Raw genomic sequence first — 19,944 nt, forward strand, 5'->3', positions numbered from 1 at the left:
AATTTTATGTAGGAATGATTTGAGTTTAAAACCTTTAGAGTGAGGACATACAAGTCAGTCTTCAGATTGAGACAAACCCTTCAAAGATCTGTTTGAGTGTTGATGAATAAGGTTTGTTTTTAGGGTTTCTGTGAGGTCAATAAATATGCGTCAGGTTTTGGTCTTAATTATTTGAAAGTTAATTTAATACCACTTCAGGCGCGCTTCAACCTGATTTTTTTTTCTCAAGGAAATGTTATGTCCCTGTTTGTTGTAGTTCATTCTCAACGACACAAATATATAACAAGATTTTATAAAACTACAAACAATTTTATGGATACATACTCTCTCTGCCTGTAGTTTGAGAGATCACTTTGCATTTTAAGGGTAATTCTCTACTATAACTATGGGGAAGTGTGATAAATTCTGGGAGGGCGATATTCCTTCATATTCATCGGTCTTGACTATCTGACATTATGGTCTTAACAAGTTTTGAATTTAACTTGTAACCTGCAGACACCCTCTGTTGGTTAGTGTCTGTCTGTGTGTGTGTGTGTCATACCTCCATGGAGCAGCAGAGAACTGCATCTTCCTTAATGTCTGTGGACTCCAAGAGCTAAAAAAGAAAAGAACAGATAACTTGTACATTTACTGCAAAGCAAAGAGCTACAAAAATAATGAGAAATCCAAATGTAGCAACAAGACGGTTTCCTTCATAGTGAGTCAAATCTAACCAGGCTAACAGATGTATAAATGTGTGTACATTTGGATACAAGCCAAATGGGGAGATTTAGTGAGCACAAATGTTTGTGTGTGTTAAACAGTTCACAAGAAAAATACATAATCCCGACTGTAAACATTTTCAACACTGACATTTTAACTATTAGAAGACAACATACCCCGCTCTCATCCTGCTAATCCATCTGAGATTAGACCAAGATGCACAATATATTCACACAACCACGACTGCACGAACACAAGTAGACACACACAGTGTAAACAAAAAACAAACGGTGGAGCTGGTAAACACGTTAGCTGGCTTTCCCCCTATTGCACCGATGGAAACACAACTGCCAATTTCAAACAATGAGACAGAGGCTGCCATGTGAAACTATAGACATTTACTGTCAGATTAGAGATTAAACACTCCTTTTACAGCTCTGAGGCTGGTTTACTTCTCACAAGTCTGTCTCCAAAGTGCTACTTTGATTAACCTGAAGGAGGAGAGGAAGTAGGAGTGGAGGAAGGGGGAGGTTGTTTTGCAGGGGTAATGTCTAATTAAGCATCGGAAGTGTAGCCCTGCTGCACAATGAGCAAAATAAGTTAGAAATGCAGGGTGCAGACATGTAGTTATGAAACTAGAGAGTGAGATCATGTAGCGAATAGACGGAAAAACAGTTCAGAAGCAGGAGCTGAGATTGTAGAATGACTTGAATCATCTTTAGTTTCTGTTTTCATATTTATTTACTCGTAGTGATGATAAACATAAGCTGCAATCAGTCATGAACTGAACTGCACGTTTTCCTAAGATTTTCTGTATGTGAGAACGCAACTCTCCGTCACTTGCTCTAGACCCTTTCTGGAAGTTTTCCTTCCAGCTTCCTAGTACAATGTCTGGAATAATCACAGCCAGCGAAAACATAGGTGGAGATGTCAATCTGGGAAAATGAGATTACAGAGCTTTTAATGATAAAGGAGATCCCATTGTACAATTTACAAAATCATGTGATTTCCACAGTGCTTCCTGCATGCTTGACCCAGAAGCTACCCCTTGCCTGAATGTTCTGGTTATTTCCCGAGTTCATGTCTGAAATTGATGGAAGCTCGGGCTGCAGTTTGCTGTCCAAACCTGACAGATACAGCCGTAATGGAGAGTGATCAGACCAAAGTGACCACAAATATCTGGAACCTGCAGTTCCTCTTAGCAATTGCGTACAAGCAGTGGTGGAAACGACCACCATCTGACACTAGGATCCCCACTCGGCACAAGCTGGCCTCTTCATTTCCAGAATGTAAGCGTAATGGTATTCCACCCATCATTCAGGTCCAGCAGTTGCGCAGACGTCAGCTCCTCAGTATGCTTAGATGGGTGTGGTGACAGCATGGCTGCTTGATGTGGGAACAAAAGTCTTGCCGTTCCCAGAGAAGGAGAGCTGTGTGACAAGCAGCATTAGCTCATAATGAGTTCTCTGGGGAGCTGAGGGTGAAGTTTTGCTCGATGCATTAAAAATGGTCTAATCTATACTTATCATCATCAGTTCTCCATCTCTTACAACATCTGATTTTCTTTTTCTTTCGCTCTGACTGTTCTCAATACGATAGCGTGCCTCCACCATCACTACACACACCCCATCACTCCGTGTTACTTTCATTTTGAGAGAGTGCTTATCACACATTCTCTCGGCTGAAACTGAAAAAACGGTAACAGCCACATCACTGGTTAGTTACATCATCGAGAAACAAAGCTCGCTGCGCGGGGAAACCTTGGGATTCTGTGTCATTTGCATTTCCACTGTTTTTCTTTCAAACAAACATTTGATCAGGAACAAAAAAAAGCAGTAGAAACTAGGGCAGCTGGGATCCTGTGGTAGCATCGATTGGAAGAAACGAAGCCGGCCCGACAACAACAGCTCGAGTCACTGAGTGAAGTCAATTAGAAAAACATCCTCATTCATGTACATTTTCTGCTGAGGCTCTGTCTGTCTTTCAGCTCCACTTCATTACTCAAACACATCTATGTTTGTATATGTTGAAACCTGTCATCACACTTAAAAAGAAAGCACGTACGAGCGCTGAGGGGAAAAACATTTTTCATCAAGATTATGACAACTTCAACTTTAAACAGGTTTCATATAGTTGCATAGCAACAGCAGGTCTAGTATCAGGACCAGCGCTTCATTTAGTTACATTACATAAGATTACTCTGTGTCTGTTGCATCAGTGCTGTACGTAAATAACTGCTCCACAAACAGAAAAGTAGAATATAACACACTTGCAGCTGCCCAGCTGTGCTAACATACATGTGATGTACAGTAAATAATCAGTATAATAAATATTCTGTGTTGAGGGTCTTGAACTGCGAGGACTCTTGCTGCAGAGAGGCAAGTCCTCTGTTTGCCTCTCTGCAGGTCACTTGCTTCAATAAAAACGGAATAAGTTCATGTTAAAGAAGGTTAAATGTGCTCTGGAACCAGCCCCTGAGTTACCAACTCGTTTTGGCCTTAAGAAAGACACATTTGTTAGTTATTTCTGTCTCGTTCAAGGTAAGATAATATCTAGATTAAAGATAAAATATAATCTAGTTCAGCACAGGTTATGTTTTTTAACACGATCTGGGTTGAAGACGTACTTGTTATTGGCCAGAATAGTTTCATTTCACTTATTAAATGCACATGTAGTTTCACTGTCATCACTGTTCTAAATTTATGCACTCACCACAAGGTTTCCAAACCTGTGTAACCACGGCAACACAGTAAGAAACAGTAAGTTCAATAAACATGCAGAAGAAAGGAACGTTTTCGATTCAAACTTTTCTTACTGAAACTACCCTCAACAAAAAAGATTAGAAATTACTTTTGTAACATTTTCTAATCAAACAGTTTGATATGAATAACAGATCAAATCACTGTTGAATTTAGATTTCACATTTATATTACAGTACATTCAAATGTTTCTGTCAATTATTTAACCACACAGACAGTGATGCTGGTGGAAACACTACGGTGTTTATTGTATGTTTATATTTTTAAATACCCAGGATACTGTAATATCTTATTGCCGCTGAATGCAGACGCAATCAAGGATTATCTAATTTACAGCATTCCCATGTGAATTGTGGTTTTAACTCTAAATATAACAGCCTGTCTGTCATGAATGGCTGAGCTCACTGTCAATACATTTACACGCAAACATGTTTCCTAACACACTTCAGTTACATACTTACACTGCCATAGTCACACATGCAGGCACATATGTTTGCATATGCACTCACACACACACATAGCTTGTAGAAGAATAGCCAAAACAGCAGATGGATAAAAATCAAGAACTATAGCTCTAGGAAATGGAGATTGCCAAACAAGCATATGGGCCCACACACACATTCACAATCCCTCCCTCACATATTTTGAAATGTTGACAGGTGTGTTCTTATCTCTACCATCATCAGGCCGTACATGACACCGGGGCTGATGCTGGAATATGGAGGTGTGTTTTTGTGACTGGTTACTCCACACTGTCGCCGAGTCTTCTAACAAGCTGAGATAGTGCCCTGGGCATACACTCAGACGGGGTGTGGATGGAATTAGTTGTGTGTGTGACTGTGTTTGTTAACAAGACGCAGGGTGTGTGCTAAGTGCCAGACTGGCGAAGGTGCGGACGTGGGCGGTAAAACTGCCTTGGCACGTGCCTCAACCCTGCCATTATTTCTTTTCAAACCTGCATATTAAAATGATTTTCACTCCCAGACTCTGCCACCTCCCTCCCTCTTTTTCTTCTTCTCTTCTACCTGTCAACCTATGAGTAAACTTCCTGTGCACCAACTGTCAACCTGACCACAGTCTCCGCCACTTCCTCTCCCCCCCTCCCCCACTCCACTGAAACCCCCGTCGCTTCCCCTTTCAATAATCCATCTGTTATAAACCACTTCTGTATCACTGTGCGTCTGCAGAGGCTGCCCCGTGTGGTTTCCAATGGCGCGTGTGAGAGCATGACCAACTGATGGGAACTGAACCTGGGGTCATGTACTTTCCTGGAAATAATAGCGTCCTGACTGCTAGCACCACTAACCAAACCCCACTGTGTTGTCTAGACTCTAGACTAGGTCTGGCCAAAAAAAACAGGAAACTGGCCCACAGCAGGCATCGATCGGAGCAGACAAGATACACAGACACAGCTGGACGCTTTCCTCTCACTAGTGGACACTCGGGGTAGGGTTGATCGACTGGTTATTGACTATGCGTATTGATCAAAAAAAAGGTACAAACCTCTCGTAGGCAGGTGAAGATGGGACACACCAGTACCCTGAATGGCTCCCCGGAGCTGCTCCTCATGGTGCCAAACACCTCGCACAAGAAGGTGATGAAACCCAACCACCTCTCGACATCCAACTGCTGGAGCCCCTCACGACGGGAGAAATCCGTCTGTAGGGAGATAGAGAAAGAAATTATTTATTTTGGAAGATGCACTGAAGCTCCAGTCATCCATTATCTATACCCCAAAGCTATTGAGAGCTGGGGCCAATCACCAGCTAACATTAAGCCAGAAGTCAGGTCTCCATCGTACCACAGGGCCAATATACAGAGACAAACAAACAAAAGACCCACGCAGACAGTGAGAACATGAAACTCTACACAGAAAAACCAAACCCTGGAACCTTCTTGCTGTGGCAACAGGGCACCACCATGCTGCGCTACACTGAATCCGTCCCTTTTTAAACATCTAATTCAAGTTTTAAGTAGGCGAGACGTAGGTGGATATTTAAGTGTTTCATAAACTCATCAGTAGTGGAGGTAATCACCATTAACATCTTTACTGTCCCTCTGATGGGGGAGATTTAGTAGGTGGCATATGTATTAACCTTGCAGCTTAACGTACTTGAAGCCGAAAAGCAGTTGAAAAACACATTTGACAAATTCATTAATTTCTTTTATCTCCCAAAAGTACAGGAGAATATGGTAATGCCGTTTGAAAGTGAAGGGTAGCGAACAGTTCCAGAGCTGCAGAAGTGTCGTGGTTAATATGGGTTAATGCTTAATGTGCACTTGTAAAGATGTTACACAGCAGGTTAAACTGAAGCTTTATTAACAGCAACCCACTGGGCTGTGCAGATTTTCTTTCCCAGCATGCACTGGCCATTGTTGTGGACTGAAGCGAACAGGAGGCATGAGCAGTCTAATGCTGTAGGCCAGCATGTGTGCAGACATAACACAGAATATGCAGCCTTGATCCAACAGAAAATTCACTCGGTCAAAAACAAACATACCACACACACTCAAAAACAACGACACACGCCTCTCATACACCTCCAAGGACATCACCATGGTATTTGACACTTAAACGACAAGCCGACAAAAGGGGGAGGGTATACATGCAGCAAAGAAACAAAAAAAGACAACAAGCAATAGTAAAAGTTAGGTAAGAGACAATGATGATGGAGCAGGAGGCAACAGCATTAGTGGGGGGAAAAAAAGGTCACTAATCTCAGCTGTGCTAAATAAAGAGTATCTCTCATAGGTAACAGTCTGGCTATGTTTACTCAAAGCGTCTACAAACCCTGACGCCTGTCTCTTAATAAGCAAAGTGGCCGCACAGTAATTACCCCCATATTGAGATCCAGGGGTCTGGAGGCAACATCATTAAGGATGCCCTTCATAAGCCCACTTATGACATTTAAGATGTTTTAAAGCAAAAAAGGGCGAAATGTCAAAGACGAGGAGGGGGTCCACGCTAGCTGGGAAGTGGGAATTAAAAGGGGACCATGCAGCTGTGATAAAGGGGGAATAAATAAAAAGTGGAAAGAGGGGTGAAAAAGGATTAAAGCAGGGTTCACTACTGCTGAGTCTGATAAAAAAATCCCAACATCTAATGAAAGATGTGTTTAATGGAAAAAAAGAAAGAAAGTGTAGCTAGGAAGAGCGTCTACAGGAGAAAGAAAGGAGTAGGAGTTAAAGAGTGGGAGAGGAGAAAAGGAGGAGACATGGCGAGGCAGCAGGTGGGTTAACATTTAGACTGTGAATGTCATCTGAAGACAGCACGTATCTCTTATTTGCTTACTTCTAGACTGTCTGCCGCTCTGGCGACGTTGTTTGTCTCTCAGGTTGGAGCGAGGGGTGAAAGGGAGGAGCGTGGTGAAGAGAGAGAGGGGGAGCGTACAGGGAGAGGTAGCAAGGCACTGGCCCGTGTCGTTGCGGGGGGACGACACCTGGGAATAGCAAGCTCATGAGGGACGCAGAGGGGGAGGGCAGCAGTGAAATATCTAACAGCTGAGAGGATGTTTTCATCATGGGTGCGAGACTGGAACGGTGAGGTCTTGGTCTCTCTCGGCCTCTCTCTCTCTCCCTCCCTCGGGGAGCTACTTTGCCCACTGACATTTACAACATCACACACACAGTTGGCTTCCACCTGGAAGTGCTGCTCATAAAACTGAAGTGGATTGAAACTTAGTGTGTAGCATAAACAATTAAATGTTTACCAAAAACTTCTACTGTTTTATTAAGTGCTATTATCTTCTTATGAGCTTTTAAAAAGGTATTTTAAGAGAAGCCTGTTTCAAGACATTTGCAGGTTTAGAATTGAGTTTAAAATGGTCTTACAGTATCAAACAATCTTAAGATTAATTTAGTCTTCACTGCCGCAGACAATCCTCTTATTTGGAGATTGGATCGGCGGCATTACAAACACCGTCGGTACAGGTAACTAAAGTAGCTATATTACATTTCATTTAGCTGATGCTTTTATCCGAAGCGACATACAATGATGTATTCAACCATGAGGGTACAAACCCAGAAGGTAAAAGCTAAATTAATTATTAAGAATGCAGTTATTCATATTAGGAGGAATTAATCAAATCTGCCTTGAAAATAATTGGTCTTGGCAACACTTTTGGCAAACACACAAGTGTTTTTTGTTTTTAAACCTGCATCCAACCTATCTTTAAAAACATTAACTACAGTAGCTCTCGTCACCGCTGCATCTACAACCAACCGGTTTCCTCCCCAGCGCTCTCACCTGCAGCATGTTGAGCAGCAGGGATCTGAACTTGGTCCCCTCCACCATAAACAGCGCCATCTTGTCGCAGAGCTTTGCGGCAGTGGCGGCGAAGCTCCTGTCCGACGCAGCCTTGCAGTAGATTGTGCGGACCACCTGCGTCAGGGATTCCTCGGACCGGGCCGAGCACTGCGCCTCCTCCATGAAGGAGGCCAGCTGCTGCTCAACGCCGCTGCTGTTGCTCCTCATGCTGTTGAGCAGGTCCACCAGCCGGTCCATGTTCTGGGACCCAGAGCCCGACGCCTCCACACGAGCCTCTTCCTGAGAGGGGAAGGTAGATTTGGTCATTTGACAGTCTGGAAGTTTCCATGGACAAAATAAATTATGTGAGCCAATTTTTCCCATGTGTTATGGTAGCTGATGAAACAATTTAAATAAACCAATAGAAAAACTTTTAAGGAGAGGAAGATTTAGGCCATTAGTATATTTTCTCTATGAAACTATTTTTATCTATATATATTTACAGTTTTTATATTCTGATGCCGTGGTTTCTTTTTGTCAACCAGACAATCCCAACTGGACAAACTAAACACCTCTTGAGTTTTTGTGACAACTGAAGGCTACCAGTGGTTCTCTTGTTTGGAAGGGGAGGGTGAGTTGAGTGGGATTCAGCTGCAACATCCCACTTCACCACGTGCAATCACTAGATTCTACAGACTGAACCTTTAAGCTACTCTACAATCTGAGTTCTCCTGGTTGGAAATCACCGTGCGCACCAGTATGACAAATTAAACTCACCGTCTGTATGGACATGATGTAAAATGACAAGAATCCCAATCGGTGGCTTGTGACATGCAACTGATTGACCCTGTTGTATTTGGTTTTAGTGATCTCCTTACCATTTTATAAGGAAATGCATAATGGAAAATTTGGCCAAATGAAAATTCATTCAGGTGGTAATGAGTTTTCTAAAGAGTTTAGCTTTGTACAGTTGAAATCTTAAAAAAACTTTTAATGCTGCTTTAGTTGTTTCACCTCAGTGAGAACATGTCCTCACCTCCTCGTCTGAGTATGTGTTATTCAGAAAACTAAATCAGTAAGAAGATAAAGGACTCGAGCAACAGCGAGAAAGGTCCAGTATACACATTAAATATATATACACCAGGACATGTGTGTGCATGATCATAATGAAAGTATTTATAACACCAAATGGCAGCTCTTGTGTACACACACACATTAGTCCTGATTGCCTTAATACTGACTGACAGGTGCTAAGCAGCTTTTCGGTACCTTGTCCTTTAGTCTCCTCCGCAGCCTCTCCTTTGACGACTGCAGCAAGCTGACTTTGGGCTGCTCCGACTGGCCCTCGCTCGCCTTCCCACCTCCTGCTGCGTTGGGAAACTCCTTAAAAACTGGCCGATCTGGGAAAGTATTTGTAAAGGGTGTTGACTCGGATTTGGGTGATTCATTGGGACTCTTACGGCTGCAGTCTTGAGGCGGTCTGATCTGCTGGTCGCCCGCTTTTACATTCTCAGTCTCTTTGTCTTTGGTTGTTCTCGGGGTTATGACTCTGTCGCCCGTGGTGTTTGTCTGTCCGTGCCCCTGACCTTTCTGATTGTGGTGCCAACGCCGGTTCTGGCTGTAGCCAAAGTGCGAGGGACCTCCTTGGCGCTGCCCATGTCCTCCCTGGTACTGGCGGGGCGGCCAGTCGGCACTATTGTTTCTGTTATCTCCCAGTTCTGTTATATTCTGCTGCTGTTGGTGTGGAGCCTGCTGTTGGGTGTGATCCCTCTGGTGCTGCGGTGACTGTTGCTGTATCTGCTGAGGCTGGCTCTTCCCTCCTCCACCGCCACCTCCTCCCTGAGGCCGCTGCTGCCTCCTGGAATGAGAGCAGGTTTCAGTTAGCCTCAGTCTGGTGTAGCATCAGCTGGCTTGTGCCTTAGCCTTCCCTGCTTCCCTCTGAAAAACGCTCTGTGTCACACTTTCACCATTATGGCCTAAAACATCTCCCCATCCCCATGAACCTCCTAAAACTTAAACAAAAAAGCTCAATGTTCTGTTTCTTATCTAGTCACAGTGACTAATGCTCCTTAGTAACTATTACGGTCACAACGCACAACTAGATACAAACAGTATAAAAAAATAGCAACATTTTCAAAATCCAAGTGCCTGCTTACATGTGGCTGCCCATTGGGTCTGTGATTCCCTGTCCTGCATAGCTCTGTCCTTTTTGCTGCACTGGCTCTGGGCTTGACGAGCCGCTGACATATGTTCTAGAGGATTAGTCACCTTGGCACCGAGAAGGCAACCTATTATCTCCCTCAGCCTGTGAACTAGCACAGAACTCAATAAGAAGCCGCCACGCTCGCCTTTGTTAAGATGAAGTCAACTCAAAAGCTGCTTCTGACATTGTCTTTACACCATCATGTTTCTTTCTTGATCCAACATTTTGACTACAAGAACAGACTGCTGTTGTTAAGAGGTAACTTCAAGTGGCCATATTGTTTTGGCAAATTGAGGTTTAATTATTCAGTGATAGATTTTATGTCATCAAGCTTCAGCAGCCTCACCACAGACTTCATTTTACCTGCTCAACAACTGCATATATTAAGTAGCCCTAATCTGTTGCGTAGTCTCTGTCAAATCACTTTAATAAAAACAAAAAACACAAAAACAAAAACACAGTAACTCAGCATGAATGTTGAAATGAATTTTGAACCAGTACTACCTGGGCAAAACGTCCAGGTCTTATGTTTGATATTGATGGAAAAGCAAAGTACACTGAGCCTTAATCCAGTAATTCAAAAATACGTGAATACGCAGACAAAGATCTTTGATGTGATTGACAGGTTCGAGTCAGATTTGGTCACATTGGTTGGGCTATCTACTTATTTTTTCATTACCTTCGCATATAAGGGGGAAAATATCAGGCTCGGGTCGAATACAACAATTTGAATGTCTGTCCGGTTCAGTGTCGGTAAGTTTTCTCTCAGGCTCAAACAAAAAATTGCAGCGCTCTTTAACAGACACATACAGTATGAGGGCACAGTTTGAAGCCTCAAGTAGACTTAATTAACATCAGTAATATGTCCACAGAAGATGAGGTCAAATTAAAAAAGATGATCCAGAGAAAGAAATATTTAATGAAAACACAAAACAAAACAAAATAAAGTTTAGTATGCAACTTTCATCAGACTGTCAGCCTGTGGGAGGCTGGACTGACGAGCAGAGAAAGTCTTTCAATAACGGCAACGTGGGTTCTATCACTCCTCACAAAAGACTTTCCTTCCACTTTTAATTTAGCAAACCTTCGATAGCTCAATTTCTTTAAACCAAGAAGCTGAAGTAAAAAAAAATATTGCCGAGAAAGAAAAGCACATAAACAGTTGATGGAGAAGTTGCCCAAAGTGAAAAGAGAAGTTTAACCTCAGAAGTAAAGTTTGCAAACTCTTTCATTTATAACCCAAATAGTTCATTACCAGTAAAACTTTGCATACTTTCTTTGAGCTTAAAAGGGAGTCAAATATATTCAAATGCACAAATAAAAAATATTAACAAATTCAGCAGAAATTGAGACTGCTGCACGAACACATGGCAGAGAACCCTTAAGGTGCCCGAAATACTCTGTTGTACAAATAAATAATCAATTACCACAGAAAACAAACCACAGGTTAAGTAGTAATGTCAGTGATCATGTACTAAAAAGTGTATTATATTTTAAGATGGGTTTTTTTGCGGGTATTCGTTTGGTTTATTTCTTGCTCGGCCTCTTGGTTCCACTCTCTTAGGGAGGTTGGGAGACAGTTCATCTTCGGCCTCTCTCATGTGCTCAGCAGTCTGCCTCCAGCACTTTGCACATATTCTCAGCATCTCTCAAAGTCCGCTCTGCGGCAGGCTGACAGAACTTTTTAATCACACAGCTTAACTAACTTTCAAACTACCTCTGCAGTTAAACGCCATTATTAGACACCACTGCAGATGGAGAGGATGCAAGAAGATGCCGGATTTAAAGGAGCGACAGTCAAAAAACTTGCACTTCACCGATTGGTTTTCTTTTTCCTTCGTTGCCTCGTTTGAATCCAGTTATGGTTGAGACCGTTTCCGTTGTCACATTTTGCTTTAAACTATATAGCTCAATAGTTTTTTTGTAGATATTTCTGTAGCAGAAGAGAAGGAATGGCTGGCCTCCCAGCCATTCCTAGGAGCATCAAATGATGTGCAGACACATTCCTCGTCTTCGGCTTTTTGTTTTTTTCTGGCCAGTCCCCCCGGTGCTCATCGAGTTTGGAATTGCGTGTTCTCATGTATTTTCTTTCTAAAATTTGACATTTCTGTCATTTTCTAAATGAAAAAGTTCATTAAATCCGGAAACATCTAATGATTAAACTACACCCTCTTGTCAGTTACTATCATCAGCATCCTCCAGTGTCTCTTTATTTGTTTTCAATTATAAACATCTCATTATTACATGGCTGCTTATCAAGGTTTTATATAATCGTTAAATTCAGTGTAATAGCTTAACACTGACTGACAGAAATAGTTTCAGAGAGATTTCATTTAATATGACTGCAGAGAATGATAATTCATAATCTTTAGCAAAGCTGCAGACTGATCAGAGACTCTTTCAGAGTTGAGGAATACGATCCCCCTCCTCCCTCTGTCTTTCTCTCTCCTCTCTCGATCTCTCTGAAACAGACGCATTCACTCATCCGATGATTAATTTGCTCTCTCCAGTCGCTGTTGGTTTAGGATCAGCCCTAATAAGACCTCCTCTACTGGTGATGCAGAGAGGTGAAAGTGAGACAGTAATAAAATGTTAATCATGTTTAATGACTGCTCTGCAGTAGCTGGAGTGTTGCTCAGATTGACCATATATCAGTCACATTAGTGCCAGGGAGATGTTTGCATTAAAGATAAATGATGGGGCCGCTAATGAAATTTCATCTCACAATATCTTGTGACTTAAACAGATCATGTCTGGTGTGAACGACTGTCTAATCAAATGAGAAGATACTTTTTTTTTGTGTTGAGATGAGAATGTGGCCTTGTCTACACTGCCGCAAAAATATTTTTTATGGGATATTTTCCTCCATTTAAAAGGAAATCTCCATCCACACGCACTCTTTTTACAAAATATCTCCTTCCAGACGATTGGACATGAAAACGACTGTGCACGACATGCATGCCAGGCCAGTAGGTAGCGATAACCTGTGAATGCTAGTATTATGGTGAAGTGATTCTAAATTTAGATGCAATTAAATGTAAATACAAGCAGAGGAGTCTATCACAGCACAAACAAGTTTATTTCTACATTGTGTGATGATCCTTCAACATGTTTTTTAAATTAAAGTAAATACTAAGTATACAATAAAGATTTAAAATTTAGAGATTTTCTATCCACCGATGACGTTTGCATGTGGACGAGGCCCCAAACACAGAGGAAAACTTTTTTTTGTGCAAATAGTGTTGACAGGGTATATATCAAATGTAATTTAAATTGTGTCAAATGACAATGTTTTCAGTTCCCATTTTGTGCTCTGGGTCAGGGCTCATTTTGTCACTAACCTGGCTGAGACTCGGCGCTCCCCCCCGGGGCCAGTGGGCAGAAGTATGGTTAACTGGTCTCGGGTGAACTGATCAATCGGTCTACAAGCAGGAGAGGAGGGTATGCAGCAATGCAGATGATTGGAAGGATGAGGGCATGAAAGGATGGAAGACAGATGAGTGGAGGAAAGGGGCAGAACAATTTGTAGGAAACGACAGAAGGATTTTTTTTTGGAGATTGCAAGAAAGAAAGGAGATTATAGAGGATATAAGGTGGAGGGAAGTTAGAGAAGCGAAGAGGAAAACAAACAAAAAAACTACAGGTTTATAACTATGTCATTCAAACAACATGCACAGAACTACAGAAACTGAGGAATGATTTGGGCACTAAAAAGGTGGAATGAATTTTGCAGATATGATCATGGGAGGAGAGAGGATACTGATGATCAATCATGGCTGCTGCTGTGTGGATGGAGGATTCGTGAACACGTTGGAGCATTGGCTGACCCAGACTGGAGAATCGATTTGCCCGGGGGGGGGAGAAGAGGAGCCTGCAGGCTGGACAGTCAATAAGAGCCCGAGCTCCATACAAGCCGCAACACACTGGTTAATGGAGTGTGGGGAGACAGGTCGTGACTGTCTGACTGAACATTTGCATCACACTTTTTTTAACACAGCGTTTGAAGATTCAAAATCCAAAGCTCCTGAAAGAAATGATGAATGTTTATGCATGCATACTGTACATGCATGCATAAACAAATTGGAGGGTACAGTCAATAACGTTGAGTCATCATGCCCAGAAGGTTCAGGCAGAAAATAACCTGTTCATAGCAGGTGCAGAAAAACATGCAGACCTCGGGCCTGATGTATAAACAATGTGAATACACACACAATCTCCTGCACACACAATTTTTCACATGGACTGGTGTGTCTAATGTAAAAAAAAATTGATATAACAAAAAGCCAAATGCCACTTTCGCTCATTGTATTGTTGGTTTTGAAGCCTCCATTTTAATCATATGGTGCATTTATAAAATGTATTTTGAATAATTATTTATGAGTAGGAATGACGTTGAGAAAATACAGTAAATCAAGTCAATTTGCTAAAAATATGAGAATTCCCAATGAAAGGTGGTCCTGCAAATGACTTAATACTGATATTTCATAATGACTGAGCTGTATTGTGTATGTTTGTGATAAAGTTGATGTGTTAATGGTACAGGTATAGCAGTTGCAATAGTTTGTTCTCGTGTGCTGGAGAATGTCATCGTTATTTGCACTGCTTCACCATCGATGGCTCAAATGGTGGAAAGACAGACGTTGATTGGATGCCTATTTACTTGAGTGCAGATGCATGTGTGCAGACACAGCTGGCATCGTCGCATTCATAGAATAGATGGTGGACATGGTGCTTGGTGTGTTTAAACATTTCTACACTCAACGGTATCAAATGTATAATGTGTGGAAACTGGATGTTCAGTCATGTAAATGTGTTTGTTGTTAAAATATTTCTTCGATTGGAGGCACAAGGAAGTTCTTGTAAAACAGACAAAATAATTACCCGTTTTTTAAAGAAAGAGAGAGAAAAAAGAGATGGATAAAGACCATATTAGCTCCTTCTTTCCCCCCCGCCTTTTTTGTTTTGGAGCAGAAAGCAGTAAGCAGCACATTCCAGTAAATCACAACTAATTTCAGCCCTGCTTGACGTGCCTTCTAAAGTAAAAACACATGCACTACCTCCCCTTTCTTTTCCTTCCTGCCACAGCCAGCCTACACTTTTCCTTTACTCAATCTCACAGTCGCTCTCTTTCTCTTTCACAACGACCCTCAACCCTCGTGATTTGCACATTCAGTCAAAGGATCAATATTTATTGCCATATTTAATCATGTGCTTCCAACAAGTTTACTTTGAACTTGTTTTTGTTCTTCACCGACACAAAACTAAATAAACACAAATCTAACATCTCTGTGGTTTCACGAGGCAGTGAGTATTTATTGCCTCAGGCTACTGGTTGTTTTCTGTCAGGGAGTCGAACGTGGGAGAATATCTATATAAGATGATTACCATGTTTATAGACAAACATAGGACGTTAATGGGTTTGATGAACAAACACGCTAAGCTTCATAAAGGACAGTATAGAGTAATCATAGCTGTGGAGGCTGTTTTCTGATACAATAACCCATTTCCGCACGCTCATGCACAATCGATGATTGTCTGCTCCACCTTTGGGATGTGGTAGAAGAGGGGATTTGCATCATGAATGTGCAGCTGACAGATCTGCAGAAATTATGGAGCAGAATCTCTGAGGACTGTTTCCGACATCTTGCGGAATCTATGCCATGAAAAACGGAGGATGTTTTGAGAGCAGAGGGACTGTTGAGAGCCGAGAGAGGCTCAACCCAGCATTAGTATGGTGTTCCTAATAAACTGAGTATGTTTGCTTTACGACCTGCCAGAAGGATACATTTTTTCACTTTTATTAACAATTAAGTTTTATTCTATTTACTCTCTTCCCCTGTCTTTTCTTAATCGGGGAACAGTGTAAACAAACTAAGATACTTAGTTATAAGTAATATGTAATTAATATATTTGTGAAAGCAAACATAGCTTCTTTTCCTTTTGTAGACCACTTCTTGTAAGTCTGCTTGTACACTACTTCTCCTCCCTCATGTCCATTTCTTCTTATGCCTTTTTCCTCAGATATTTCACATCCTAGATTTCATCCCGCTTTCTCCATCGCTGCAGATGCGTTTGTCTGGTCTGTGATGCCCATCTTTGGAGTAAGGAGGCAGGAGGCTGCACGTAGCCCTCAAACATTACCACATGAATGATGAATGCTAATAAAAAGCTAATGTTGCGTTCACATTAAATACTAATGGAACATTAGCATCAAAATCTTTTAACAGCATTCACTCATGTTTAATGTTTCAAGTAGAGATCTTGTCAGATCTCAGAAACACTTAAAAGGTCACTGAGCAGTCACTCAAATATATTTCAGTCTAATTATATTGAGTCTCCCATTTCTTGTGATTGACAGTTGTGGAATAAATATCGAATTTAAAAGTTTGATTCCGAGTATAAGAATTAACCCCCAAAAAAGTTTTCATTTCATTTCATTTTCTAAAGAGGGCCTTTAAAGCAACAGTATATGGCTCAGCTTCTTGGCCACTACATGTGCCTTCTGAAATAAACTTAATATGGATAAGCACGGCATACAACCACACTTCAAATAATGGTAACTATCCCTTTGACCACAGAATGGACAGTATTAAGGAATATATTTATTATGCTGTATAATGTTTCACATTTTGTCTTTTCAGTTGTTACTTGACAGTGTTGGGCTGGGGTAACTAAGGAGGGAAGGTCACGCTGCTTTCTTTTAAAATATCTTTTTGCTAAGACTTCAGAATAGCCTGGTATACTTCGTCCAATGAAAACCAGGGCATTTACAGTGTTTTATGGTACACTTAAAGGGAGAGTGCTGCCTCAGTCGTCATCACAGTCAGAGCACAGACCATAACCCAGCAGAGATGCTGTGGAATGACCTCAGAGAACCATTCAAAGCAAACATCCTGAAAATATGCCTGAATTGAAGCTGTTATACAAGAAAAATGGTCCAAAATTCCTCCTGAACATTGTGCAGATCTGATCTGCAGCTATGGAAATCTTTTGTTGGAGGTTATTGCTCCCAAAAAAGGTTATTTATTTTTTTCATCATGTGAATGTTTCAGGGATGTGTTCAGTGAAAACACCCAACACAGTAACTATGCATTATTGTCTTAATGGTAGGGTTGGTAATTCATTTCTGAAACACTTTATCTTTTAGACTGAATTGAAAAACGGAAAAGTTGGTCTCTAGTAGTCAGACAGTTTTTGCGTTTTAACATTTTGTGATTTAAAGCTGCATTTTTTCAAGTGTAACCTGCTCTTCCTAGTTATTGTAGGACTACCAATCCTAGCTTTAAGCACATTTCGATGTTGTCTAACTTTGACTTGGATATAGATGATGTCATATTTTATGACCAATTAATGCAGAAAAACACAGAGTTCATGTACTTGTTCTTGCCACTGTAATTATCCCATAAAAAAACAAGCTGTAAAGTCCTGACTTGGAAGCAGAGTGGACGAGAAAACAGGATGGACTCTTGTTAATATTCCAGCTCACAAAACAAATAGACTTAAACTTAAGAAAACTACTGCTGGTCCAAGTTTATATTTGTGTTCTTTTCTTTTAGCCCGGCCTGCGCTGCACCCATCACACATAAACACAATAGCTCTGGACGGAACCAATTACTCTCTGTACTTAAAAACAAGGATGAAAGTGCTTTTTTTTAATATACGTTCTTGTATAGCTAAAATTTCCTCTTTTTAAACCACAAATACAACCAAAATATTTTCTCTGGGCCCCGTCTCCTAGCAACTGAAGAACAGTTTTCCAGTGACATCAGGGAACAAGAGAGCAAGACTTTTTTTCTCTCTCTTAAGGACCTGGTTTCAATGAAGTCAGGATACAATTTCAAAATTTACTTTCAAATTTCATACCAGACTGACAAGACAAGTAAATACATATTCACAAAAGGAAAGAAAGTTTGACCTATTAAATGAAAAAAAGAAAAGAAAAACCTTGAATGTCTCCACAGTGTTTTTCTTTTCTTTTTCCTGTCTGCAGAGAAGTGTGGAGCCTGCATTCCTGTCTTGACATTGCTTTGGCCGGGGAGAGATGTTAAAGCTATTGGATTGGCTGTGCACCGACGTCTGACATCAAACACAGAAAAAACATTCCCTCTCGCTGAGGTGTGTGTCTATGTGTGAGTGTGTGAGTGCATGCATTACCGTCGGTCATTCCTCTTGCGTCGGAAGAGCTTTTTGGTTTGTGCGATCTCAGCCTCATTAGGAAGGGGTGGGAAGACCTGTTAGAAACAAATCATGGCGTAAGAGACAGCCGCTGTCAACACCAGTCATTTATACCACTATGGAAAGTATCTATAGAGTTCTTTACCACTGCACAAGAAGAAATACACTGAAATGTGCAAACTTTTCTCACAAATAGAACAGAAACATTCAAGCATTTTGGATGTTTAGGATGCCCTGCAGAGCATCACAGCTCACTCGAAATCTTGGAACACCATTAAAAGTGAACTTTTCTATGTGAATAATAAACATTTATGCATTTTTATGTGTAAATGTGTGCACATAAACTAAATCTAAAAGGCTATGATCTGCAGTAGAATTACTGTATTTTTCTTTCAGTGAGTTCAAGATATCTGCTGTGTCGATGCATTTTGATGCATGCATCCTCCACACTACTACCTAATGTTGCTTAACAGGCAGTCTTCAGTGATGGGATCTGATAAGTACTGTGTCGTGTTTGCATTATAGACAACAACATTATAGACAAGACTTTACGCGCTGACTGACTTTTAGTAAAGGGAGGGAATAGCTGTAATTTCATTCCTGTGAAAAGGAAATAAGACCATCCAGCGACCATTAAACATCAGCTCTGTCAATCAAACAGCACACTCCTGCTTCACTCAGCCTCACGGTGTGTTGTTACCATGGTTACAGGTGGCCTAGTACTATAGCGCTGAAAGTGGCAACCCATAGTGATACCAACGATTGGTTTGGGATTTTGTTCAACGCCATCTTGTTTTTTAAACCAGAAGTAACCATATTTGTAGGAGCAGGGTTGGAGCCTGACTGAGCTCAAGGACACTGTACATTCACATGCGTAAGTTATAAGCAGATACTCTTGAGTGTAAATGATGTAGGTACCCCTCCTGGTATGCAAAGTCAGTAAGTGTCAGTGTCAGTCATTGATCAGGATGTGTGTGCGTGTTGTGCAGCAGACAGTTCCAGTCTGATGCAATAAACCACCAAATGTCTCCGAACTCTCAAACCCATACATTGTGTAAGAAGTTAACCACAGTCCGTAAAGAGGAACCAGAGCCGTTTGCTCCTCATACAATAAGATGAACTTGTTGTTCCTTATTTGATTTTTTGAATAACAAAAAAATGGGAACCACAGAGTTTGACATCACTTCATCTTGTCTCGTTACCAGTTAATGTTAATTTAAGACCTGGACTGTACTTCTGTGGCTCCCCCTGTATATTTTTTACATAAGTGTTGGGCAAGTGCTAAAAGAGTTTAGAATTGTTTATGGGGTCAATTGTTGGGGACAAATCTGTGGCTAAAATCACAAATTGCGGTCTTCTGGCCTTGTCAGATTCTTGGCAGTCAAACCACGTCTGTGCGTCTGTCACTCAGATAAGAGTTCCTCGTTTGGTTGATCGGAATCATTCTGTGTCTGTGTCACCTTCCTTATCCTCCATGTTTGTTTGAGTTGCATTCATGTTGCTTTCCGGCTTGAATCTGTGCCATCCAGATGATGAAAGATATAACCATAAAAACTGATTTGTGACAAAATGACAAACATATAGTCAAATGATTATATCATAATACCACATATAAAGTGCAACATGAAATGGACCTTTTTCTGTTGTCACACTTTTTCTTCTGTCGATAGCAAAAACACATTACATATAGCTCCTTTTCAAATCCAGAGACGCCATAAGGACATATCTACGCTGCTAAGTAAATGTTTAGTACAAACGTGCACAAAACTTTATTTGTTACCAATACATGCTATTTAGGTTGCATCAAATGTCTTTACATTTCTCAGATTTTCTTTTTTGCACAAACCTACTGTACATTC

The 19,944-nt window shown here is 41.1% G+C and overlaps 1 protein-coding gene across 2 annotated transcripts in view; it reads right to left on the reverse strand.

Moving 5' to 3' along the window:
- ctif (CBP80/20-dependent translation initiation factor) overlaps positions 1-19,944 on the reverse strand; it is a 47,810-nt gene that overhangs the window by 4,788 nt on the left and 23,078 nt on the right. Inside the window, exons 8-13 of one of the 2 annotated variants that reach the window (XM_061077650.1) lie at positions 18,065-18,141; positions 13,252-13,332; positions 8,977-9,565; positions 7,708-8,007; positions 4,965-5,120; positions 542-595 (exon numbers count right to left, since the gene is read on the reverse strand). In XM_061077650.1, the coding sequence (XP_060933633.1) occupies positions 542-595; positions 4,965-5,120; positions 7,708-8,007; positions 8,977-9,565; positions 13,252-13,332; positions 18,065-18,141 (1,257 nt within the window). The remainder of the gene's footprint in view (positions 1-541; positions 596-4,964; positions 5,121-7,707; positions 8,008-8,976; positions 9,566-13,251; positions 13,333-18,064; positions 18,142-19,944) is intronic. The other variant, XM_061077658.1, reaches the window with a different exon arrangement.

Source organism: Limanda limanda, chromosome 1 (genome assembly GCF_963576545.1).
Source record: "Limanda limanda chromosome 1, fLimLim1.1, whole genome shotgun sequence".
NCBI lineage: Eukaryota > Metazoa > Chordata > Actinopteri > Pleuronectiformes > Pleuronectidae > Limanda > Limanda limanda.